At 44.6% G+C, this 24,198-nt stretch overlaps 1 protein-coding gene across 11 annotated transcripts; it reads left to right on the plus strand.

Moving 5' to 3' along the window:
• The first annotated feature begins 444 nt into the window (after window positions 1-444).
• Window positions 445-24,128, plus strand: LOC307078211 (uncharacterized protein). 11 transcript variants are annotated; one of them, XR_013811978.1, is made up of 19 exons: window positions 445-609; window positions 853-1,070; window positions 1,180-1,322; window positions 1,466-1,560; window positions 1,893-3,825; window positions 4,348-5,625; window positions 11,265-11,483; window positions 11,583-11,725; window positions 11,868-11,962; window positions 12,271-12,626; window positions 22,165-22,238; window positions 22,342-22,389; window positions 22,532-22,561; window positions 22,658-22,741; window positions 22,889-22,986; window positions 23,103-23,161; window positions 23,287-23,469; window positions 23,564-23,595; window positions 23,730-24,128. XR_013811978.1 is itself a non-coding variant. In XM_079739917.1 (13 exons), exons 1-13 carry the CDS (start codon window positions 11,234-11,236, stop codon window positions 23,805-23,807), a joined length of 1,356 nt encoding a protein of 451 aa, XP_079596043.1. In that variant the 5' UTR covers window positions 9,259-11,233; the 3' UTR covers window positions 23,808-24,128. The 11 variants fall into 11 exon arrangements, 2 of the variants coding, with proteins under 2 accessions (XP_079596043.1, XP_079596044.1); XR_013811980.1 differs by having other exon boundaries at window positions 12,271-12,539; XR_013811982.1 differs by having other exon boundaries at window positions 12,271-12,527.
• Window positions 24,129-24,198: the final 70 nt, after the last annotated feature.

Genomic DNA, 24,198 nt, shown 5'->3' on the forward strand with positions numbered 1-24,198 from the left:
TAATTGGTTGTTACTCTGACCATTCTGTTTGATATTGTGGAAAGGATGTTATTGAATGATTCACAGCATGATGCATTTTAAATGCCATCACTTTTGGTCTTGTGTCTTCAATTTTCTTAAAACAAATGTAGCTGAAAATAAACATAGCCAAATTACAACCAATAGCTTCAATCATTGAGGGCAAAAATAGGCCCAATGATAGGCCCAGATTTTTTATTCAGTTTTACAGATCAAGAGTAGGCCTGATTTGAATAATTGGATTTGCATCCTTTCCTTCTGCCCTTGTAGTCCAAGACATGCTGCCCACCAGCTTTTAAAGTACAATGCTGCCACTAGTGGATTTGTATCAATTTTATTTACATAATAATCCCTCCCTGCTATTTTGTAGTTCACCAAAACATCCTGAAACAACTTGAGTCTCACATACTTATGCCACCATACGCCCCTAACATTGCAAGCAGGCCAATGGCAACAAAGCCTTCCTCCCTCACTAAAAAACACAAGCCGCCACTGAGGAATCTCACTGATCGTGTCGTTGGGTTGATTACTAGTGGCCGTCATAAAGGCTACTTTTTACAGTCACAGCTAATTTACATTTACCTGCTTCAGGTAAGGCAGAATCTTTTTTATTGCAGGTTTATTTAATGTGTTCTGTTAAGTACCTGCTTTGGGAAGGGGATACACAAATAAAGTAATAGGCTATTATTAGGGCTTTACTGCTGCTACTGTTCGTCTTCTTTTTTAAACATTAATCTTAATCCGTGGCTAATATTATTATTTTCCTTTAGGGATGCCTGACATATCCAACTGTTTAAATCACCATGATGCTAGTCCAGGTTTCTTTTGTTTCAGGATTTCCTTTTTGATGGGTACCCTCCATGGGTTCGTTGGCCTTTTGTTTGGCCTTCAGATCGTCACACATGCAACAGGCTTTAGTAGTGGGGGATTTGTTCAGTCTTGCACTTCCCTGTTGCCTGACCATTCATTCATAGATGTAGATTTTTCCCCACAGAACAGCGGTCTACCTTTTGAGGTCAATGCCATCGCCGGTGAGGGGGAGTCAATTATCGGTAGGCCTATATGAATAGTGTTCTTTTTTTTAAGTGGGTATATATAGCCTGCATATCATTTTTTCTCAATGTATCTGATCTCTGAACTCTTCAATCTGTATTTGTTTAGTGACTCTAGGAAGCAGGTCGTCTGCTGCTCGACCATTTACAGGGTTCATGGTGGATGTCCGGAAGTCAGAAATAGATCCTGCCAAAGGAAGTTTCGTTGAGTTCGGTCCTCGAAGTACTGGCTTGACGTGCAATGGCATTCAGGTAAGATGCTACTACCAACTAACTATTAAATCATCTTTACTGAAAAAAAAAAAATCTCTACATGTATAGGTCATATAATTACTGCAGTGACTTTATATAGGCCTGGTTCAGCCTTTTGTTTGACTTAGTTTATCTTTGTTTAGGATTCTGCTGTTACTCAAAACTCAAACGTTCCAAAGACTTTTGTTCAAGTTAAATGGCAAGCACAGGGAAATGGATCCTCTTCATTCTTTTTACGGTAAATGTCCATGCTGTTATTTCATACACCTTAATTAATTAAGACTACCCTAATAATGTATGAATGTTTAAGCTTCATTCAATCAATATTTTACCTCAGGCCTACTCATAGGGAAAATTTAGAAAATACATCAGGAGCATGCAATAAAACTATCAATCATTTTCACTTACAATTATCCAATTAGTGAAATGGTGATATTCATGGTTATTATTAGGCCTAGATTAACTATGTATGTATATATTGGTTTATCTGTGTGTGTGTGTGTGTGTGTGTGTGTGTGTGTGTGTGTGTGTGTGTGTGTGTGTGTGTGTTTGTGTGTGTGTGTGTTTCAGAGCCACATTTGTTCAAAATTTCACCACATTTTGGGAACCAGTTAATGTCACTATACAGACACGAGATTCAACAACACAGCCATCAACTACACCACTAACTTCCAAGCCCAGTACAGAACAACCAACTACAGAACAACCAACTACAGAATTACCAAGTACAGAACAACCAACTACAGAACAAATAATAACAGAACAAACAAGTAAAGAACAATCAAGTACAGAACAAACAAGTACTACACTTGGTACACAATCAACCATCGTACTTGCGACGCAACCAAGCACTATACAACTCACTACTACACTTGGTACAAATCCAAGTACTACACAAGATTCACAGCCCGTTGCTGCACAAGCTGTTATTCAGGAAATTACTACAAATTCTACAGAACCAATTGCTATGCCACAACCGTGTATTGTTCAAACAACAAATATATATTTAACAATTTATGTATCAAGTGGAACAACCATAAGCATGCTGTGTAGGCCTATCTATTATATGAGCTTGATTATTTGTTCATGGAGTATACTTGAAGGCTTTTTTGTCATCAAATAGCGCACATGTCACATGGGACATGTTTTTATTTCATAAGGTTTGAGCATTTTTGCTTTTAGTAAAACCATTGTGAAATGCCCATTGTTTTTTCAACCATGTAGTTTGGGCATAATCAACTCGTAATGTTGATTCAGAAGGACTATCAAATGCTTTCTGATACAAACATATATTTGTTTTAACAAACGTTAAAGCTCTCATTGTTCTCTATTCCCGTCGGTACAGTACATATGGGTTGTGGCGCAAAAAGTGGGTATGCACTATATGCGGCGCATAGGGGCGCCGCACTATAGGGGGCGCCAAAGTAATGGAGGTAAAATTATTTGAACGGACATTTTCTGTATTTAACAGCGTTTGTGTAAATGATATGATGATCAATAAAGCTGCTTTCACACCGCCGCGCGGCAACTCGCCGCCTCCATTCATTTCAATGAGGGAAGGGCGGCAGAGGGGAGGCGGTTACAAAAGCGGATGAAAACCAGGAACGTGAACGCGCACAGATGTTGCCCTACCGCTCAGCTTTCCCCGTGTTGAAACTTTTGGCGGCAGCCTCCCGGCGGCAGCAGCAGCCGCTTTTGAAAACGCCTGTCCCTTCACACCGCCGCGCTGAACCCTCCGGCAGCGAGGCGGTTATAAGGGCGGTTGCCGCGCGGCGGTGTGCAAGCACCTTAACAGAGGTACGTCACGGATAAGGCGCCCCCCGCTCCTTAGCCTACCTCCCCCCTCCTCCTCCCCACACGGCGCTCCAGTGCACGCCCCCTCGAGCAAGCGTTAGAGGCGCAAATAAAGTAATATGCTATTATTAGGGCTTTACTGCTGCTACTGTTCGTCTTCTTTTTTAAACTTTATTCTTAATCCGTGGCTAATACTATGTTCCTTCACAGACGCCTGAGATATAAAACTGTTTTAATCATCATGATGCTAGTCCAGGTTTCTTTTATTTCAGGTTTTCCTTTCTTAATTGGTACCCTCCACGGATTCGTTGGCCTTTTGTTTTGGCCTTCAGATCGTCACACATGCAATGGGCTTTAGTAGTGGGGGATTTGTTGAGTCTTGCGCTTTCCTGTTGCCAGACCATTCATTCAATGGTGTAGAGTTTTCCCCACAGAACAGCGAACAACCGTTTGATGTCAATGCCATCGCCGGTGAGGGGGAGTCAATTATCGGTAGGCCTATATGAATAGTGTTCGTTTTTTTTAAATAGAGTGATCTCTGAACTCTTCAATCTGTATTTGTTTAGTGAGTCTAGGAAGCAGGTCGTCTGCTGCTCGACCATTTACAGGGTTCATGGTGGATGTCCGGAAGTAAGAAATAGATCCTGCCATGGGAAGTTTCGTTGAGTTCGGTCCTGGAAGTACTGGCTTGACGTGCAATGGCATTCAGGTAAGCTGCTACAACCAACTAACTTTTAAATCATCTTTACTGAAAAAAAATAATGTCTACATGTAAAGGTCATAATTGATGCAGTGACTTTATATAGGCCTGGTTTAGCCTTTTGTCTGAGGTAGTTTATCTTTTTTTTGGATTCTGCTGTTACTCAATAATCAAAAGTTCCAAAGACTTTTGTTCAAGTTAAATGGCAAGCACAGGAAAATTCATTCTTTTTACGGTAAAGGTCCATGCTGTTATTTCATCAACCTTGATTAATTAAGACGACCCTAAGAATGTATGAATGTTTAAGCTTCATTCAATCAGTATTTTACCTCAGGCCTACTCATTGGGAAACTTTAGAAAAAGTACATCAGGAACATGCAATAAAACAATCCATCATTTTCACTTACAATTATCCAATTAGTGAAATGGTTATATTCATGGTTATTATAAGGCCTACATTAACCATGTATGTATTTATTGGTTCATCTGCGTGTGTGTGTGTGTGTGTGTGTTTTTGTGTGTGTGTTTCAGAGCCACATTTGCTGAAAATTTCACCACATTTTGGAGACCAGTAAGAGTCACTATCCAGACACCAGCTTCAACAACACAGCCATCAAGTACAACACTAACATTCGAGCCAAGTACAGAACAACCAAGTACTACACTTGGTACACAATCAGCTACCACACTTGCGACGCAACCAAGCACTATACAACTTACTATTTGATACAAATCCAAGTACTACACAAGGTACACAGCCCACTACTGCACATGCTAATCTAATACTGCAGATGATGGAAATGCTACAGTGTTATGCAACAAATTACTACAGATACTACACAACCAATTGCTATACAACAACCGTGTATTGTTCAACCACCAAATATATATTTTACAATTTATGTATCATCAAGTGGAACAACCTTAAGCATGCTGTGTAGACCTATCTATTATATGAGCTTGATTATTTGTTCATGGAGTATAATTTAAGGCTTTTTTGTCATCAAATAGCGCACATGTCACATGGGACATGTTTTTATTTCATAAGGTTTTAGCATTTTTGCTTTAAGTAAAACCATTGTGAAATGCCCATTGTTTTTTCAACCATGTGCTTTCGGCATAATCAACTCGTAATGTTGATTCAGAAGGACTATCAAATGCTTTCTGATACAAACTTATTTTTGTTTTAACAAACGTTAAAGCTCTCATTGTTCTCTATTCCCGCCGGTACAGTACATATGGGTTGCCCCCTAACTAGTGCTCCCTCCCTGCTCATGTATCCGCCATTGGAAAGGTTTGCGTATACACACCTGTGGTGGAGCTTTGATTACGCACTGTTTGCGCGCATTTGATTGACAGGTCAGATGGATTCCCTGAACCAATGAGGGAAGGGAAGTGAGGCCCTGCAAGGTCAGAAATTACCAGGGAGAGGTCAACATTAATGCATTTAATACGGCCCTGAAGATATGAGACTTATATCAAACAAATAGTACAGTTAGTGATGTATTGAGTACATCATAGAAGCACTTGCTCTAGGTTTGCATTAGGATTTCAGTACCACAGAAGTCCAACAGAGGACAGTGGCATGTCACATTTGATTCTCCATCATATCAGATAATCTTTGGAAACACCTACTCAATGCCACACCTGGGTGAGACAAGAGTGCAAAGGTGGACACAAAAGCAAGTGGTTTAATTTCATTACAACTGCCATCTAATACCGGTCAGAGGAATCTTGTTGATCGTAGTGTCATTGGGTTGATTACTAGAAGCCGTCAGCCGTCAGCTCATTTACATTTAATTGCTTCAGGTAAGGCAGAATCTTTTTTTATTATTTTTTTTATTGTGTTCTGTTAAGTACTTTGTAACTTGCTTTGGAAAGGGGATACACAAATAAAGTTATAGTCTATTATTAGGGCTATACTACTGCCACTGTTTGTCTTCTTTTATAGTCTTAATCCGTGGTTAATATTAGTTAGGGCTGTACGGTATGGACTAAAATGTAGTATATCACGGTATGATTTGAGGCATAGACAGTAACGGTATGAAATCACGGTATTGTGGAGTGCGGTAAATGACGAGACAAGAGACGGAGATGGGTCGAGTCAGCTTTACTCTCCACTTAAAACTAAACAAGTTACTCCAGCATGAGTTCAAAACGTAACAGCCGTAAACCAGAAGACCCTTTTACCCGAACTGTCGTAAACCCAAAATGTTATCCCAAAAGCCATTTCCTTAAAGGAACAGTCCCTTGGTGAATGTCTTTATTATGTTGTTGTGGGTCACCACACAGGCCCCCCCAGAATTCACCCAAACCTACAGGTCCAGACCCGACAGGGAACCTACAGAGAACATCGGACACCCACCAGTGTTAAACAGAACATAGCAGCATATAACAGCCCCCAGAAAAATCAACGCCTAGGGGGGCGGACCAGGCGGCCCGAACGGCTGCGCCTAACAGGAGAAGGGCAAAAGGCAGGAGCAGGTGCTGAGGCCGCCGCAGGGCCAGGTGTCGAGGGTGCCGCAGGCGGGTGCCCCCCGCCGCGGGGGCTGAGCCAGCTGGAGTGGTTCGCCAACATCCACATGAGCAGGCTTGAGCCGGTCTATAGCCACCCGCTCAGGCCTGCCCCCCATATCCACAACAAAGTTCTTAGGCCCACCCTCCAAGACGCAGAAGGGGCCATCGTAGGGGGGCCGCAGCGGGGTACGGTGGCCGTCGTGGCGGACGAAAACGTACTTGGCTGACGGTAAATCCCTGGGAACGTAGGACCGGGGGAGACCATGGTGAGACGTTGGAATGGGAACGAAAGCGTCCGCAATGTCCCGGGACGCAGCACGATGGGAGGCAGCCGACCACGGGGCCGTGGCGTCCGGAAGTAACTCCCCAGGGACGCGCAGGGGCTGGCCGTACACCAGCTCTGCTGACGAGGCCTGAAGATCGTCCTTGGGGGCGGAGCGAAGGCCCAGCATAACCCATGGGAGGCGGTCAGCCCAGTCACTGCCCGTAAGGCTGGCCCTGAGCGCGGCCTTCATGTCTCGATGAAACCGCTCGCAAAGCCCATTGCTCTGTGGGTTATAGGCTGTGGTACGGTGGACCTTCACCCCCAGGACCTCGGCGACCGCAGTCCAAAGCTCCGACGTGAACTGCGGCCCCCGGTCCGAGGAAAGGTCCGACGGTGTGCCGAAACGGGCCACCCAAGCCATAACGAACGCCCGGGCCACCTCAGCCGCTGTAGTGGAAGACAGGGGAACCACCTCTGGCCACCTGGTGGTCCTGTCCACCATGGTGAGGAGGTAGGTGTAACCACGGGAGGGTGAAAGCGGGCCCACCAGGTCCACATTCACATGGTCGAAACGCCTCTCCGGCACTTTGAAGAGAGCCAAGGGGGCTTTGGTATGCCGAGTCACCTTTGCACGCTGGCACGCCACACAGACAGCGGCCCAGGCCCTGACGTCCTACCGCAGGCCCGGCCAGACGAACTTGGCCCCCACCAGCATGGCAGAGGCCTTCATCCCCGGGTGGGAAAGGCCGTGGATCGTTTCAAAGATCCTACGCCGCCAGCCAGCAGGCACCATGGGGCGCGGTTGGCCAGTGGAGACGTCGCAGAGGAGCGTAGTGTTGGTCGTGCCAAATACCACATCCTCCATGAGGAGCGCCGTGGGGGCCGCCCTGTAGGCCTGTACCTCAGAGTCCGTAGCCTGATCCCCAGCCATAGCTGCGTAGTCGAGGCCCAAGTGGACAGAACCAATAACCACCCGAGAGAGGCAGTCGGCTACAAAATTGTCCTTGCCGGCCACATGCTGAATGTCCGTGGTGTACTCAGAGATGGCGGAGAGCTGACGCTGCTGCCGACCAGACCATGGCTCCGAAGACTTGGCCATGGCGAACGTCAGCGGCTTGTGGTCAACGAAAGCCGTGAACTAACGGCCCTCCAACAGGAAACCGAAATGACGGGTGGCGAGGAAAAGAGCCAGGAGCTCCCTGTCGAAGGCGCTGTATTTCCTCTCGGTGTCACGGAGCTTCCTGCTGAAAAAGGCCAGCGGCTGCCAGGCTCTGCCCACCCACTGCTCACACACAGCCCCAACGGCGTAATCAGAGGCGTCCGTAGTAAGAGCAACAGGGGCAGTCGGAGACGGGTGCGCCAGCAGAGCAGCGTTGGCCAACGCGGTCTTGGCAGCATCGAAAGCAGCCGTCATCTCTGTGGACCAATCCAACACGTCTGCCGGCCTCCTGCCCCGCAAGGCGTTGTACAAGGGTCGCATGAGCTGGGCCGCATGGGGGAGGAAACGGTTGTAGAAGTTCACCATGCCCAGGAACTCCTGCAGGGACTTCACAGTGCGCGGGCGTGGGAAACTGGCGATGGCGTCCACCTTGGCCGGGAGGGGAACCGCCCCCTGCGGGGTGACGTGGTGGCCGAGGAAAGTGATGGAGGACCGGCCAAACTCGCACTTGGCCGGGTTGACAATGAGACCATGCTCACTGAGCCGACCGAACAGCTGCCGTAGATGCGTCAGGTGGTCGTCTGCAGACGCACTGGCAACGAGAATGTCGTCCAAGTAGACGAACAGGAACGGCATGTCCCGCAGCACAGAGTCCATGAGGCGCTGAAACGTCTGTGCTGCGCCCTTGAGGCCGAAAGGCATCCTCAGAAACTCAAAAAGTCCAAAGGGCGTGATGACCGCCGTCTTGGGGACATCCTGCGGGCAGACGGGCACCTGATGGTAACCGCGTACCAGGTCCACCTTTGAAAAGATGGCGGCGCCGGCCAGGTGGGCGGAGAAGTCCTGAATGTGCGGTACCGGGTACCGGTCGGGGGTGGTGGCGTTGTTCAGGCGACGGAAATCACCACAGAGCCGCCAACCGCCATCAGCCTTGGTCACCATGTGCAGGGGGGAGGCCCACGGACTGTTGGAACGGCGTACGATGCCGAGGCGCTCCATGGTGGCGAACTCCTCCCTGGCGATCGCGAGTTTGGCAGAGTCGAGGCGCCAGGCCCGTGCATAGACCGGGGGGCCAACCGTGGTGATGTAGTGCTCCACACCATGCTTAGCCACAGCCGATGAAAACGTGGGCGTGGTGATGTCGGGAAACTCAGCCAGCAGGCGTTGATACAGGTCCCCGGTGGCGAACGTGTTCGCAAGACAAAGCCCCCCCACCCCCCCCAGCGTGCAGGGGTACGAAGCAAAAGAGAGTGCGTCGATCAGGCGGCAGTTCGTTACATCCACCAGCAGCCTGTAGGCGCAGAGGAAATCCGCCCCCAGGAGTGGCGTAGACACGGCAGCCATGACGAAATCCAAGCCGAAACGCCGGCCGCCGAAACACACCTCCACATACCTCGTGCCATAGGTACGAATGGGTGTGCCGTTGGCGGCGTCCATCGGGGGGCCATGGGCGCCAGCCACAGTGTCTACAGGCGTCGCCGGCAGGATGCTGCGCTGAGCCCCAGAATCGACCAGCAGCCGCCGGCCGGACAAGGCGTCAGTGACGAACAACAGCTTGCAGTCCCGACCAGCGCTCACAGCTGTTAACGAGCGCTGGCCCGGACGTATCCCGGGGCCCAAAAACTGCAAGGCTGGCGACACTGCTTGGCCTTGGCCCCAAACCTGGCATGGTAGTAACAACACCCGTCGCCACGCTGTCGGCGGGCTGTCACAGCGGCTGCGGTGTCCGGGTGGTACCCCGGGGGCGGAAGCGGGGCCGACGTGTGCTGGGGGGGCAGCAGCGCATGGACAAACTGCTGCCTGCTGGCAAGAAAAATCCTGTCGGCCTCCACAGCCACCGCCCGGTAGTCCTTGGAGGCAAAGAGGGGGGAGCTGGCCAGAGCGGTGCGCACGGGTGCTGGAAGCTGCCGCAGGAATATGTGGGCGAAAAGGAAGGAGGGATCCGCCGAGCCCAGCACGGCCAGCATCCTCTCCATCAACTCGAACGGCTTGCCGTCACCCAGGCCGTTCAAGGAAAGCAGGCGGTCCACCTTCTCCAGCTCCGACAGTTCAAAAAGGCCCACGAGGAACGTCTTGAGTGCGTTGTACTTGCCGACAGCTGGAGGAGCCTCCAACCGCGCCATAGACCTGGCCGTCGTCGCGGCATCTAAGGCTGCTACCACGTGGAAATATTTTGTGACGTCCTGTGTTATTCCTCTCAGCTGGAACTGGGCTTCGATGTGTTGGAACCACGACCGTGGGCTGTGCTGCCAAAAGTCCGGTAACTTGACGGTGGCAGCATAGATAGCGCCGACGTTAGCCGCGTCGTTAGCCGCGCCGCCAGCAGCGGCCGGCGCCACAGCGGGCGATGTGCAACATAATCCAGCCGTATCCAACTCGCGTCAGGGGTCACCAATTGTGGAGTGCAGTAAATGACGAGACAAGAGACAGAGATGGGTCGAGTCAGCTTTACTCTCCACTTAAAACTAAACAAGTTACTCCAGCATGAGTTCAAAACGTAACAGCCGTAAACCAGAACACCCTTTTACCCGAACTGTCGTAAACCCAAACTGTTATCCCAAAAGCCTTTTCCTTAAAGGAACAGTCCCTTGGTGAATGTCTTTATTATGTTGTTGTGGGTCACAACAGTATGTTAATTGTATCTTCTAATTTCGATATAAATGCTTCTGAAGGGGTGAAATACTGGTAAGGCAGCAAAACTGCATGAAAAAAAAAAGCTAAATCTATTCTGAAGTTCCTTCCATCTCTGAACACTAATGTTTAATAGTAGGATTTATTTCTCCAATTGCCTGCGGACCTTGCCATATAGTTTTGGCATCTCAATTTGGCTGAAGTGTTTGCGGGCAGGTAACGTGTACCTGGGATCGAGTGTTTTGACCATCTCTTTAAAGCCCTTTCTACCGACATTTCGAAAGGGAACCATGTCCTTACACAGGTAAACAGTAACGGCGTTTATTATCTTGTTCCACTGCTGGCTTTTTTGGCCGTAAAGACTGGCTTTTGAAAATGCCTGCGGAAGTGATGTCTGAAGAAGAGATGCAGAGACAGCTTCACGCTACCAGCATATGTCTCGTACGGTGTGGAATTAGAGCTTGTGAACGAGGCGTGCCCGGGCAACAGCATACTGCCTGAGAAGGCGGTATCCCTGTCAAATCTCCCCCTGGGAAAAGTAGTTGCGCCCAATTGAAAAAGGAACTAGGCCTACGTTTCATTAACATATTTTCAGTAGTTGCGCGTAACTTTACTTTTTACGTGAAAAAGTAGTTACTTCATGGTTTTAACGTGTTACTTACTTTGTAACGCATTACACACAAGACTGTCTACCAGGAACACCGGTCTCACGGTAACGTCAAAATCCATACCGTAGCGCAAATTCACACAGGTGAACGGTCTATACCGTCTATACCGTTTATACCTTACACCCCTATTACTTTTTCCTTTACGGATGGCTGAGAAATACAACTGTTTAAATCATCATGACGCTAGTCAATGTTTCTTTTGTTTCAGGTTTTCCTTTCTTGATGGGTACCCTCCACGGGTTTGTTGGCCTTTTGTTTGGCGTTCAGATCATCACACATGCAATGGGCTATAGTAGTGGGGGATTTTTTCAGTCTTGCGCTTCCCTGTTGCCTCAACATTCATTCAATGGTAGAGATTTTTTACCACAGAGCGGCACACCACCTTTTGAGGTCAATGTCATCGCCGGTGAGGGGGAGTCAATTATTGGTAGGCCTATTTTTTTAAGTGGGGTATATAGCCTACATATCATTTTTATCTATCTCATTTTTATCTGATCTCTGATCTGGTCCATCTGTATTTGTTTAGTGAGTCTAGGAAGCAGCTCGTCTGCTGCTCGACCATTTACAGGGTTCATGGTGGATGTCCGGAAGTCAGAAAAAGATCCTGCAAAAGGAAGTTTCGTTGAGTTCGGTCCTGGAAGTAAAGGCTTGAAGTGCAATCGCGTTCAGGTAAGCTGCTACTACCAACTAACTATTAAATCATCTTTACTGAAAAAAAATAACGTCTACATGTATAGGTCATATAATTACTGCAGTGACTTTATATAGGCCTGGTTTAGCCTTTTGTTTGACTTAGTTTATCTTTGTTTAGGATTCTGCTGTTACTCAAAACTCAAACGTTCCAAAGACTTTTGTTCAAGTTAAATGGCAAGCACAGGAAAATGGATCCTCTTCATTCTTTTTACGGTAAATATCCATGCTGTAATTTCATACACCTTAATTAAGAATACCCTAATAATGTATGAATGTTTAAGCTTCATTCAATCAGTCTTTTACCTCAGCCCTACTCATAGGAAAAATTTAGAAAAAGTACATCAGGAACATGCAATAAAACAATACATAATTTCCACTTACAATTTTTCAATTAGTGAAATGGTTATATTCATGGTTATTATATGGCCTACATTAACTATGCATGTATTTATTGGTTTATCTGCATGTGTATGTGTGTGTGTGTGTATATGTGTGTGTGTGTGTGTTTGTGTGTGTTTCAGAGCCACATTTGTTGAAAGAATTGACATATTTTGGAGCCCAGTGAAAGTCCCTATTCAGACACCACCAACAACACAGCCATCAACTACAACACTAACTTCCGAGCAAAGTACAGAACAACCATCTACAGAACAACCAACTACAGAACAACCAACTACAGAATTACCAAGTACAGACCAACCAAGTACAGACCAACCAACTACAGAACAAACAATAACAGAACAAACAAGTACAGAACAACCAAGTACAGAACAAACAAGTACTACACTTGGTACACAATCAACTACCGTACTTGCGACGCAACCAAGCACTATACAACTCACTACTACACTTCGTACAAATCCAAGTTCTACACAAGGTACACAATCTGTTAATGCTAGTCAACCAAGTACTATACGACAAATTACTACAGTTAATACACAACCAAGTACTACACCTAGTTCACATTCAACTACCACAGCCAGTGCTCAACCAAGTACAAGTACACAACTAATTACTACACAAAGTGCTTAACCAAATACTTTACAACAAATAACTACAGATACTACACAACCAAGTACTACACCTAGTTCACATTCAACTACCACAGCCGGTACTCAACCAAGTACAATTACACAACTTATTACTACACAAAGTACTCAACCAAATACTTTACAACAAATAACTACAGATACAACACAACCAAGTACTACACCTACTTCAGATTCAACTACCACAGCCGGTGATCAACCAAGTACAAGTACACAACTAATTACTACACTTAAGTACTCAACCAAACACTTTGCGACAAATAATTACAGATACAACACAACCAAGTACTACTCCTAGTTCACATTCAACAACCACAGCCGGTGATCAACCAAGTACAATTACACAACTTATTTCTACACAAAGTACTCAACTAAATACTTTACAACAAATAACTACAGATACAACACAACCAAGTACTGAAACTAGTTCACATTCAACTACCACAGCCGGTGCTCAACCAAGTACAAGTACACAACTTATTACTACACAAAGTACTCAACCAAATACTTTACAACAAATAACTACAGATACTCAACCAAGTTCTACACAACTAATTACTACACCTGGTACACAACCAAGTACAACACATAGTACACAACCTATTACCACAAATATAACTCAACCAAGGACTACACATAGTACACAACCAATTACTATGAATACAAATCAACCAAGTACTACACAAAGTACAAAACAAATTACAACACATAGTACACAACCAACTTCTATACAACAAATAAATACACATAATAAACATTCAACGACCATACTCAGTACACAACCAAGTACTATACAATTAATTACTACACATGGTAGAAAACCAAGTACTACACAGAGTACACAACCAATTACTACACATAGTACACACCAAAGTACTATACCTAGTTCACAATCAAATCGCAGCTGGTGCTCAACCAACTACAAGTACACAACAAAGTACTCAACCAAGTAATATGATTAATTCACAACCAGCTCGTCCTATACCTAGCACTGGCACCTTACGGATGCTACGTAGGCCTATGCATTTGTTGCACACTTGAAAATAAACTCAAGCGTGAATTGAAGAGTAATTTCTTTAATGAGTTCTGTAAACATACACAGGCAAAGTACACATTTGGTTACGACACGTTCTGTCCGCCATGTTACAATACTGCTCTACAGAATGTGTAGCTTTCGGTCTGTTTACATCCTAATCTAAGTATTACACCATTCGCAAAAATACATATTAATAGACTTAGTAATCGGCAATGGAAATACACAAAATAAAAGCACATTGTGGCTCCTGATATTATTCCCAGTTCTTAACCTTGGCATACAAAGTAAACAAACACCATCTACATAAATGTACCGCGACCGGACCCTAATGGCGACACAAGAAGATTAGCTTAGCTGCTAGTAGAAGTTGCTTATGACGGCATTACAACCTTTTAATACAACATTCACGGCTGAGTTAACTTGCCAACTCTTCCCCACATCTCTAACCCTTGCCCAGCTCATCTTATGTATATTCCTGACTCTTATATTGTTTGCTTACCTGTAAACATACACAGGCAAAGTACACATTTGGTTACGACACGTTCTGTCCGCCATGTTACAATACTGCTCTACAGAATGAGTAGCTTTCACCGGACAGAGTGCACCAATAGACCAACGCCACTTTTGTGGCATTACATTATATGGGCGTAAAGGAATATAGAGCACAATGTTTACAAAATGAAACAAAAACAAGAAGAATGACTGTTAAAAAAATTATGGCAAAATGGGGGGGGGGGGGGTGTACTTATCTAACACGCTATTCTCACATTCTCCCCTCCAAAAAGTGATGTCGTCCCTGACATTCTATTACCAAACCACATTATGATTTCAATAGTCCACATGTGACATCTATGCATGGCATGTAAGAAAGTTATTTCCAAGGAGTCAGAGTTCATATGTGTCCATAAAGATGCATGACTGTCCACAGTCCCAAATATGACATATATCTCCTGTTAATGCCATATGTCTGCAGCAGGTGTATTTGTGCACGATAACAGCCCACTGCCACCTCGCTATAAGCGAGGACATCTGCATCTTCCCTGAGAGTAAGGTACTTTACCCAGGAATAACCTCCTATCTAAGCCAACATGTGGTACACTTCCTTTGATAAAGTCTGTCTTAGTGTCATACACTTTTTAACCAACAAATTAGTAATCATTACTTGTTTAACATTAACAACTGTATTTCCACCTTGCTCAAGTATAACTTTACTATTAACTGATTATAAATATTTTGCTTTTACTCTGAACACAACAGCAAATTATTCATAACACATGCTCAATCTTTCCTTATGCATTATCTTTGCACTTAATCATGTGACATGGTAGGCTGCCCTAACTTATGATATGTAAATATCATTTTTGGCTTTCTTGCTCTGAAAGGATACTTATTCTCCATGGCAGGAGGATCAGCAGGATCTTCATCCTCATCACTGGGTGCAGATTCAGGAGACCCCTCTTCACTCTGAGTGTCAGATATCTCAGTGTCCTGCTCTGATGCCCTGATTTCCTCTCCATCTGATGCCAGGTCTTGTCTTATTCCATCGTCTTCATTGTGTTCCATCTCTGCTGCTTCTCCGTTGCTTGGATAAAACTCCGGTGCCTCCACATTCAGATGATCTTCACCATGTCCACTGGCTCTTTGTCGTAGTCCAATAATGGATGTCCATCCATCCTCATTTTCATCCTCTGAGCTCTGTTCTTGCTCTTTGTGTTTGCTCCTGTTGTGTCTCTTTTTCCTTTTTCCAGGTTCCAGAGGTAAGTCCACCTTTTCCACAGGGAGAAAGTCGCATGGCAGCAGAAGATTCCTGTGCAGGATCCAACAACGTCCCTTGCCGTTCTCTGGTTTGAGCTCATATACTGGACTGTCTGGATGTTTCTTTTGTGTCACAACATACACTTTATCTTCCCAGAATGATCTCAACTTTCCCGGACCACCTCTTTCAGTCAGATTTCGAACCAGCACCCTGCATCCAAAAGACAACTCTGCACCATGAACTTTTCTGTCATAGAGGACTTTACCTCTCAATGCTTCTTTGTTTGCTGAGTTGGAAGCCAGCTTGTAAGCTTCAGTCATTCCTGCCCTCCATTTCTCAGCGTAGTCGCTGTGCGATGAACCTTGATCTTTTGGTGTAATGCCAAACATAAGGTCAATAGGGAGTCTAGGGTTGCGACCGAATAAGAGGAAATAAGGTGCATAGCCCGTGGCCTCACTGCGAGTACAGTTAAATGCATGAACCAATTTTGCAAGTGACGCTTTCCAATCTGCTTTGGCAGTCTCTGGTAAGTTTCTGAGCATGGCCAAAAGTGTCCTGTTGAATCTTTCAACCTGGCCGTTCCCCTGTGGGTGATATTGTGTGGTTCTGGACCCCTTAACCCCACTGTATTCTTGTAGTTTAGCAAACAGCTTGTTTTGAAATTCCTTACCCTGGTCGTGATGAAGGCGTGCAGGGAACCCAAACCTCAGTGCAAAATCTCCAAATATCTTTTCTGCGGGCCTGGGCGAACCGCGTGAAATGATCCATCACAACAAGGATATATTCATATCCTCCCTTACATTTCTCCAGATGTAAGAAGTCAATTGATACCAACTCAAAAGGATACGTGGTGATGATGTTGGTGAGAGGCGCTCTGGTTGGTTTGTTTGGACGCTTGTTTTTCAGACAGCTACACACCTGTGTGATGTAATGCTCAACATCTTTCTGCATATGCGGCCAATAAAAGCGCTCTCTGATGAGATTCACCACCCTTTCCACTCCAAGATGTCCCATATCTTCATGGAGTTCTTTGTAAACCAGCCGATGGTACTTTTGAGGCAGGAGGAGCTGTAGTCTGTTTGTTGTTTCCCTTTACAGCAGTCCTTCATCACTAAGGTGCAGTTTATGTTTTTGTCTTGCCAGTCCAGCTACTTTGTTACTTTGAAGTTGTTTTCCACACTTTGGCCATTGTTTTGATGCCATGTATTTTAACACCGGCCCAATCACTGGATCATCTCTTTGTGCCTCTCTCAACTCTGTTTTAGGGATTTCCCCCACTGATGTCACACCATCATCGTCTTCAGCAATAGCTGTCGATATGGTCACTGGACAAAGCCAGGGCTCACTCTCTTGTGACTGAATAGCTACAGCCTGGGTCATACGTTCATAACTTCAGGCAACACAGCTTGTGTACATGTTAGCATGTACTGCTCCATGTCTAAGGGCATGCGCGACAGTCCATCAGCATCCCTATTAGCTTTGCCCGGGCGGTACTTAATAGTGAACTGGAAGTCAGCTAGTTCAGCTATCCACCTATGAGTAGTTGCATTAAGCTTGGCTGTGGTGAGCACATACGTGAGAGGATTGTTGTCTGTATAGACTGTAAATGGTGGTGAATAATAGAGATAGTCTCTAAACCTCTCACATATGGCCCACTTCATGGCTAGGAACTCCAACTTTCCCGAGTGGAGGTGGTAGTTTCTCTCAGGGACAGTCAGCGTCCTCGATCCATATGCAATCACCACCAGCTTCCCTTTCTGCCTCTGATAAAGCACAGCCCCGAGCCCCACTTGTGAAGCATCGCAGTGTAAGGTGAAGGGTTGTTCATAGTCCGGATACCCTAACACTGGTGGCTCAGAGAGAAAGTCAATAAGACGGCAGAGTACCTGTTGGTGATCTGGAGACCATGTGATCGGATGAGATGATGGCAACTGACCTCCACCACTTTGTTTCTTCTCGATTTGTCTGGTTTGTTTCGGCTTCCCTTTTCCACATTTGTCTGCGGTGAGGAGATCATACATGGACTTTGCAATGGAAGAAAAGTTAGGGATGTAACTACGATAGTAGGAAATAAATCCCAGTAATTTTCTAAACTCACCAATGGTGGTGGGTTTCCGCTGCTTCATGGCCTGCACTGGGGCAATATCTGCAGGGTCCATAGTGTAGCCTTCTTTAGTAACCAGCTTCCCAAGAAATCTCACCTGGTTTCTGAATTCTTCACATTTTCTGGGAGTCAGCTTTACTCCGTGGCTTTGGTAACGGTGCAGTACCTGCCTCAGATCATTCAGGTGGTGTTCAAATGTCTGAGAAGGTACAAGATTATCATCCAAGTAAGGCAAACAAACCTCATCCCTCGGCCCAAGCAAACACTCCTCCATAGACCTTTGGAACTGTGCTGGTGCGGATGATAAGCCAAAAGGGATTCTTACCCACTCGTACAGTCCCCAGGGTGTTATGAATGCTGTGAGAGGACGGCTTGATTCTTCCAGGAAGCCCTGGTGATAGGCCTTTCCTTGGTCAAGGACTGAAAACCAGGAACTTCCTTTGAGGCTGTTCAACATATCTAATATGCGGGGTATTGGGTGTCGATCAGGAATGGATTTGTTATTCAGCTCCCTGTAATCACAACACAGTCGGAGGCTTCCATCTTTTTTTCTCACACACACAATGGGACTGGAGTAAGGGGACTTAGACTTTGTTATCCAGCACGTTTAACAAATCCTCCAAGTATTCTTTTACCTCCTTATGAAGCGGCTTTGGCACTGATATGTATGTTCGCCTTACAGGTGTGGGGTCGTTAAGACAAATCTTGAGCTGCAGTGAGGGGATGGTCCCTACATCATGTTCATCCTTAGCAAAAGCATTGCATTCCTTTCTGAGAAGTTGTCTGACCTGCTGCTGATGTGATGGGGTAAGGTGAGTAAGGGGGACTGGGGGATCCCAATTCTCCTCACTCTCTCTTTCTTTAGTGTTTTCTTTAGTCTTCTCTCTGTTTTCTATCACCACTGTTTGTGTGTTTTCCGTGTCTGGGAACTTTGCCTCTGACAGGCTGATGTCTACGGGTTTTGTATCTGCTGGATACATGGTTTTAACCCTCTGTGTTTGTCCCAGTATAGTTCTTGTTGGCAATAGGATATCATGACTAGTGCTGTTTGTGACTGGAATAGCAACACGTGACCAGCTACCTCTCTGTAAGCGAATCACACCTTCTTCCATTTTTAACCCTTCTGGTAATTCTGCTTGTGAACAGGGTTCAAACAACACGTCTTGGTGGTCTGGGAGTGGGCCTGCCCTCTCAGTGCACTTCACCGTTTTACTTTGACCAGCTGGAATAGACTTCATCTCTCTACCCACTTTAACTGTTGCTTCACCTATCTCGTCGTCACCACGCTTCATTACTTTCAGAAATACTTCAGCTTTCTTACAGTCAAATGAGAATGCTGCACTGACTGCTTCTGTGACAGCACATGGTGGCGCTATACCCTTCGCTAACACCTGCTCAATTACATTGTAACCGATGATTGGTTGTTCTGCCACCCCATCTCTATCAGCTACAAGGATTGGCACAGAGAGCTCAAGCTGTTTGGTGCTGTTTGAGGGTAATTTGAATGTGACCTCAACCCACCCAGAAAAAGGAATAGGTGTCTGGTTTACTGCCCTCCCATCCAATCTATCTGTTCCCAGAATCTAGCTAGATTAGCTAGATTCCTGACTGCAGTATGTGGAATATTTTGTTGTCTCCATGTCTCATTGATTAGGCAGACCTGTGATCCAGTGTCCCACAAAGCTTTAGTTTCTATGTCATCTATCAGGCAGGTAATGACGTATTTCTTGCCAATCAGACGGAGTAACTCTGTTCTTCGTTTTGGGGAGAGGAGACTGACACTGACCGCTTCCTCCTTTTGTACGGTCATATCTTGTGTTTTAGCTGCCACTTTAGCCTCTAAGTGCTGGATACTATCTGTGATTAACTTGTAGACATCTCTGAGCTGTTCATTCTGATTGTTTTTGTCAACAGGTGGCATTGGTGCAGCTGTAACAGTGCTAGATGACATATCTACCTGTCCTTGTTTATCAGTAGGCCTCCTTCCACTTCTACATCCACGTGACAGATGTCCACTCAGCCCACATTTGAAGCAATGGTCGCAGTTGTCTCCTTTATTGTTCTCTTGGCAATTTCTGCAGCCACGTTTCCTGCTTGTTCGCTGCTGGGCAAAAGATCTAGGGGACTCAGACATCACCTTTTTAATTTCTTCCACCTCTCCTCTCAGCTGTTTTATTACAACGAGTAGTTCAGATACTGTGTAAGTCATTGCCGGTGGTGTTCGATTCACTTTACCTTTTGTGAATGTGGAGGATGCCCGTTCTTGTCCACCAACTGCTCCGACTGATGCCTCTGGGACTGACTGTGTTTCAGCATGGATTTCTCTCACTCTGGGCTCTTTACAGTTTTTCTTGAATTTTTGTTGTCTTTCCCACTCAAGAATAGCTGCTTCGTTGCTTTTCACAATCAGCACCTCGTCAGTGACCGCTGGGTCATCCAAGTAAGCTTTGAGCTGGTATTTTATATTGTCACTAATGAGTCCTGTCCCCAAAGCTCTTAGGAACTTTTTCTGAATGAGTTCCGGGCTATAGTGTTCATCTGAACCAAGTTCTCTGGATTTAACTAACAGCCTCTCTTTTAGTTCTATTGCCCTAAAAAGGAAATTCTGGGGTGACTCATTACTTTCTTGAGTGACATTGAGGAGCCGATGATAAAGATCAGTGGAACTGTCCTCCTTGTAATGTCCCTTTAAGATGGTGCGCAGTTGAGAAAGGGTGAGGTTTGCTTTTATTTCTAGCATGTCACGTAAGGTCAAGCCAGGACTTACGGCTCTTACAACTGCCTCAACTATTTCCTCCTCACTTTGTTTTTTTCTCAACCCCATATCAATCTGATGGGTCAGATTAGCGTGTGAAAGCTTGTCTTTCTGGCCCCTTTCCCCAATTTGACCGCTTATTTTGAACTCCCTTCTAATGGTCACTTCAGATGGCTTGGTAACTGAAGAGGAAGCTGTTGATGGGGTAACTGAAAAGGGGGTTGTTAGTGGTAAAACAGGGTTGCTTGGTTCCTGACTGGTCATTTTATTCGTCAACCTCATTATGTCTCCTTCCATTTTCATAGTAGAGGCTTGAAAACTCAGTTGCAGTGCGGCATATTGTTGCTGCAGACTAGCTAGTGCTCCAACATTGCTAGTAATATCGTCACTCAACTGTGGTTGTTCATTTATTTGCATCAATTCCTTTGCAGTTTTTATTAAGCGGATCAGAAACGCAGATGCTACTTGCTCCTCTTCATCTTCTACAGCTTTCTCAGCTGCTTCAATTATTAATCTGATCAGCGTATGCTTTTTGGTCTGCTTTTCCGTAGAGATTTTTGCTTGAAAACACACCTCTTGTAGCTGTTCCCACTGCAACCGCACCAAGGACTCGGCCAGTTGATCTTGCAGACTCTCCAGCTCCATTTTGTGTTTGGACACTGCAATCTCTCTCTTCTCAGCTCACAGAAGCACCGCTGATCCCACCGCTGCCACCAAATTTGTTGCACACTTGAAAATAAACTCAAGCGTGACTTGAAGAGTAGTTTCTTTAATGAGTTCTGTAAACATACACAGGCAAAGTACACATTCGGTTACAACAAGTTCTGTCCGCCATGTTACAATACTGCAATACTTTTTCATCAATTATTTTTTCAACATCAAGTGTGTCTCATGTAAAGAGGCATATGTAGTCAACCAGAACTCATTCTTACAGAGCATTATTCTCACTAATAGCTGATGGATCACTGATGCATTTCTAAAAGTGACACTCAAAATATATACCTAGCTCTTAAATGTACATAACAAACTATTAACTATCTACTAACTATTTAAACGGAATAAAATCATTTATTTCACGTCAATTATTGCATTTTAATGTCATGGATCAAAGGTTGTTGCAGGGCAACAGCAGTGTCACTCGAGACAAAGCACTCTTTTTCAAAACCTGTTTATATCCTAATAAAAACCAAATCTGAAAGATGAAATAAAATATTGTGACACCAAACACCAAATATGCTTTTGTAGCTTGTTCCCTTAACGTTTGATTGCAATAAAACATTAAAATAATAAAATACTCATCCAGCATTCGATCGAGTCTAACCATCAACTACACATTACACAAGGAATTGTACATATTACCAAACTAAGTGCACAACCAAGTAGCAGACCTAGAACACAATAAACTACCACTAAGTATACTACTACTAAGTATACAAACATAACTACCGTTTATTTCACCAGCAACAACTACAGTTATATCCCACCTATGTATTCATATTCATACCACTCTAGTCTATAATGTCCGTAGTGTATCTACCATATTCAAATCCACCTCATACCTTATTCTGCTTCTGTATATAACACTTTGCATGCATCACTTGTAGGCCTACTTTATTTTTACACTTCTGCTAAGAGGCTAAGCTACATTTCGTTGCGTCTATAATTGATATTGTACTTGTGCAATTATAAGGGTTGTATCATACTCCGATCTGCAGGTTCAACATCAGCTCCCGAGGGTCCCAGCAGCACTCCTGATCTCGGGCAGCCGTCAGACAATCGGCTGTTAAGGGTTTGAGTTTATCATGCATCACAGAGCACACGGATGGTTCCTTCTTTCACTCTCGACATATCCCTCACTCTCTCTCTCTCTATGTCGGTTTACTCCACTTCAGCTTTATCAGGCTGTGGCGCCCCTGATCTGCAGCATCACAATTAACGGGGTATGTTTTGTTTTGGGCGTTACTCCATGAAGGTTCCTTAGGTTCCTTAAAGGCCCTTTATCATTGATCCATGTAACCATGTGAGTGGCTGTGTGATATATCTGACTTTATGTAAATGTTTCTTTCTTCTGCTCTCTCCCAGCATGGCTTCCTACAGCCACCAACCATGAAGGTAAATCCCAACTAGGAGAACATAGTGTGTGGTTGATTAATTCCTTCCGAGTCTAGGCTTGCACTGTGGCAAATATCCAATCTTCTTTGTCTACAGATAATCAGGATTTTGCAGTGGACCCTCTCACTGGCAGCCGAGACCATATCGTTGACTTTGCTTTGTTTATGGGACTCTGGCTATGTAAGTGCCGATAAATATTTAAATATATGTTATTCTAAATAAATAGATCTCACTGAATTATATTAGACTGATGGTGTACCAAGTTTGTCAGCTGCGTGTGTGTGTGTGTGTGTGTGTGTGTGTGTGTGTGTGTGTGTGTGTCTCTAGGTCCCTCCCATTGCACTTGTGTCTGTTGTGCTGTTCACTAGTCTTTTAGGTTATAGCTTGTTAATAGCTTCTCTGGTCATTGGACCCAGTCATGAATTGTAAGTCATTTCAGTCATTCATTTACATTTAGCAGCAATAAGTACATTTAACACTAAACACCAGTAGAATCACCCCCCATCTCATTACGGTGACATTTCCTCTATTCTGTTACAAGGAAAATAATCCATGATGGTGTTACCAAAGTGGTCACTATCCTTCACGAGGTTCTCCTCCGTAAGTTACAAAACATCTCGGCCTATACCTCAGATATACCAGCTTACTCAAAATACTGTTGCTTTTCTATTTCCACTGTCTTTCTCGTCTTTTAAATGTGGTTTTCATCACTTTCCCACATGCAGTCGCTGCAATTTTCCTGTGTCTTTGGAAGATCGAGGAGAGTGATGTTTGGAAGATTTGCTGTGACAGCCTCTTGCTTCTGGGAGTAATGGCTGGTTATACTGCATGGAGGTTCCTCTTCATCCTAATTTTCCTATTGATTATTTGTGTGTTCAAAAAAACAACGGCACAAAGAAATCGAAGAGGTTTGTCTATTGAGTCCTATTTTTGTGCTTTTAATATAACACATTCCACGAGGGAGAATCAACTGAACCTGCTGTCACATTTTGTTTGTTGCAGGAAATGATTATACTGATAGCAGATGTAGGAAGGTAAAGGTCTTTCGCTTCATAACTTATTGAGATTTGAGAAATGTAATACATGCATCAATTTCTCATGTTCATTGTATTTAACTCTTGAATTGCTTGTATATGTAGACCTATTGATAATCTCTTTCAATTTTCAGAGCACAGTCATCATCTTTAACCTTGGAAATATAGGATTCGCTATTGCTTTGATTGTTCTGATGTTTCCTTGCTTCTGATATTTTCTACTGTAGAAATCCCTTTTCAGAATGAAACTGATAATTTATTTAAAATTATTTATTACATTTCTGATTTTGAGATGATATCTAGTATAATATAACATTTTAAAAGAAGATTTTTCTGTTGAATTGATGAATCATAAAATAACAATTTGTTCATGCCATCACGGGTTAACTCAGTGCTGGTGAAGCTTCTGGGTTTTGTTAGATGTCAAATGCCAGTGTAAGCATAAAAATGTTTTTGTTTTGGCAATCTACGGTTGTATGCCATATGTGGCTATATGCCCCTGCATTTCAAATAAATATCTCCTGTCTGCTCCACTTTGAGCCATTTTATTGTTAAGACATCAGGGAAATGTGATACGGCGGTTATGCCAGACCACTACATCCA

The sequence above is a fragment of the Pollachius pollachius genome, assembly GCF_949987615.1.
Source record: "Pollachius pollachius genome assembly, chromosome: 7".
NCBI lineage: Eukaryota > Metazoa > Chordata > Actinopteri > Gadiformes > Gadidae > Pollachius > Pollachius pollachius.

What these genes read in the sequence shown, in the direction of transcription:
- LOC307078211 (XM_079739917.1), top strand. Translation starts at nt 11,234, where the DNA reads ATGACGCTAGTCAATGTTTCTTTTGTTTCAGGTTTTCCTTTCTTGATG. An exon ending in ACCAAGTACAGACCAACCAA is followed by an intron (nt 12,453 to 22,164) that starts GTACAGACCAAC and finishes TCCGATCTGCAG; the next exon opens with GTTCAACATCAGCTCCCGAG. An exon ending in CCTTCACGAGGTTCTCCTCC is followed by an intron (nt 23,162 to 23,286) that starts GTAAGTTACAAA and finishes TCCCACATGCAG; the next exon opens with TCGCTGCAATTTTCCTGTGT.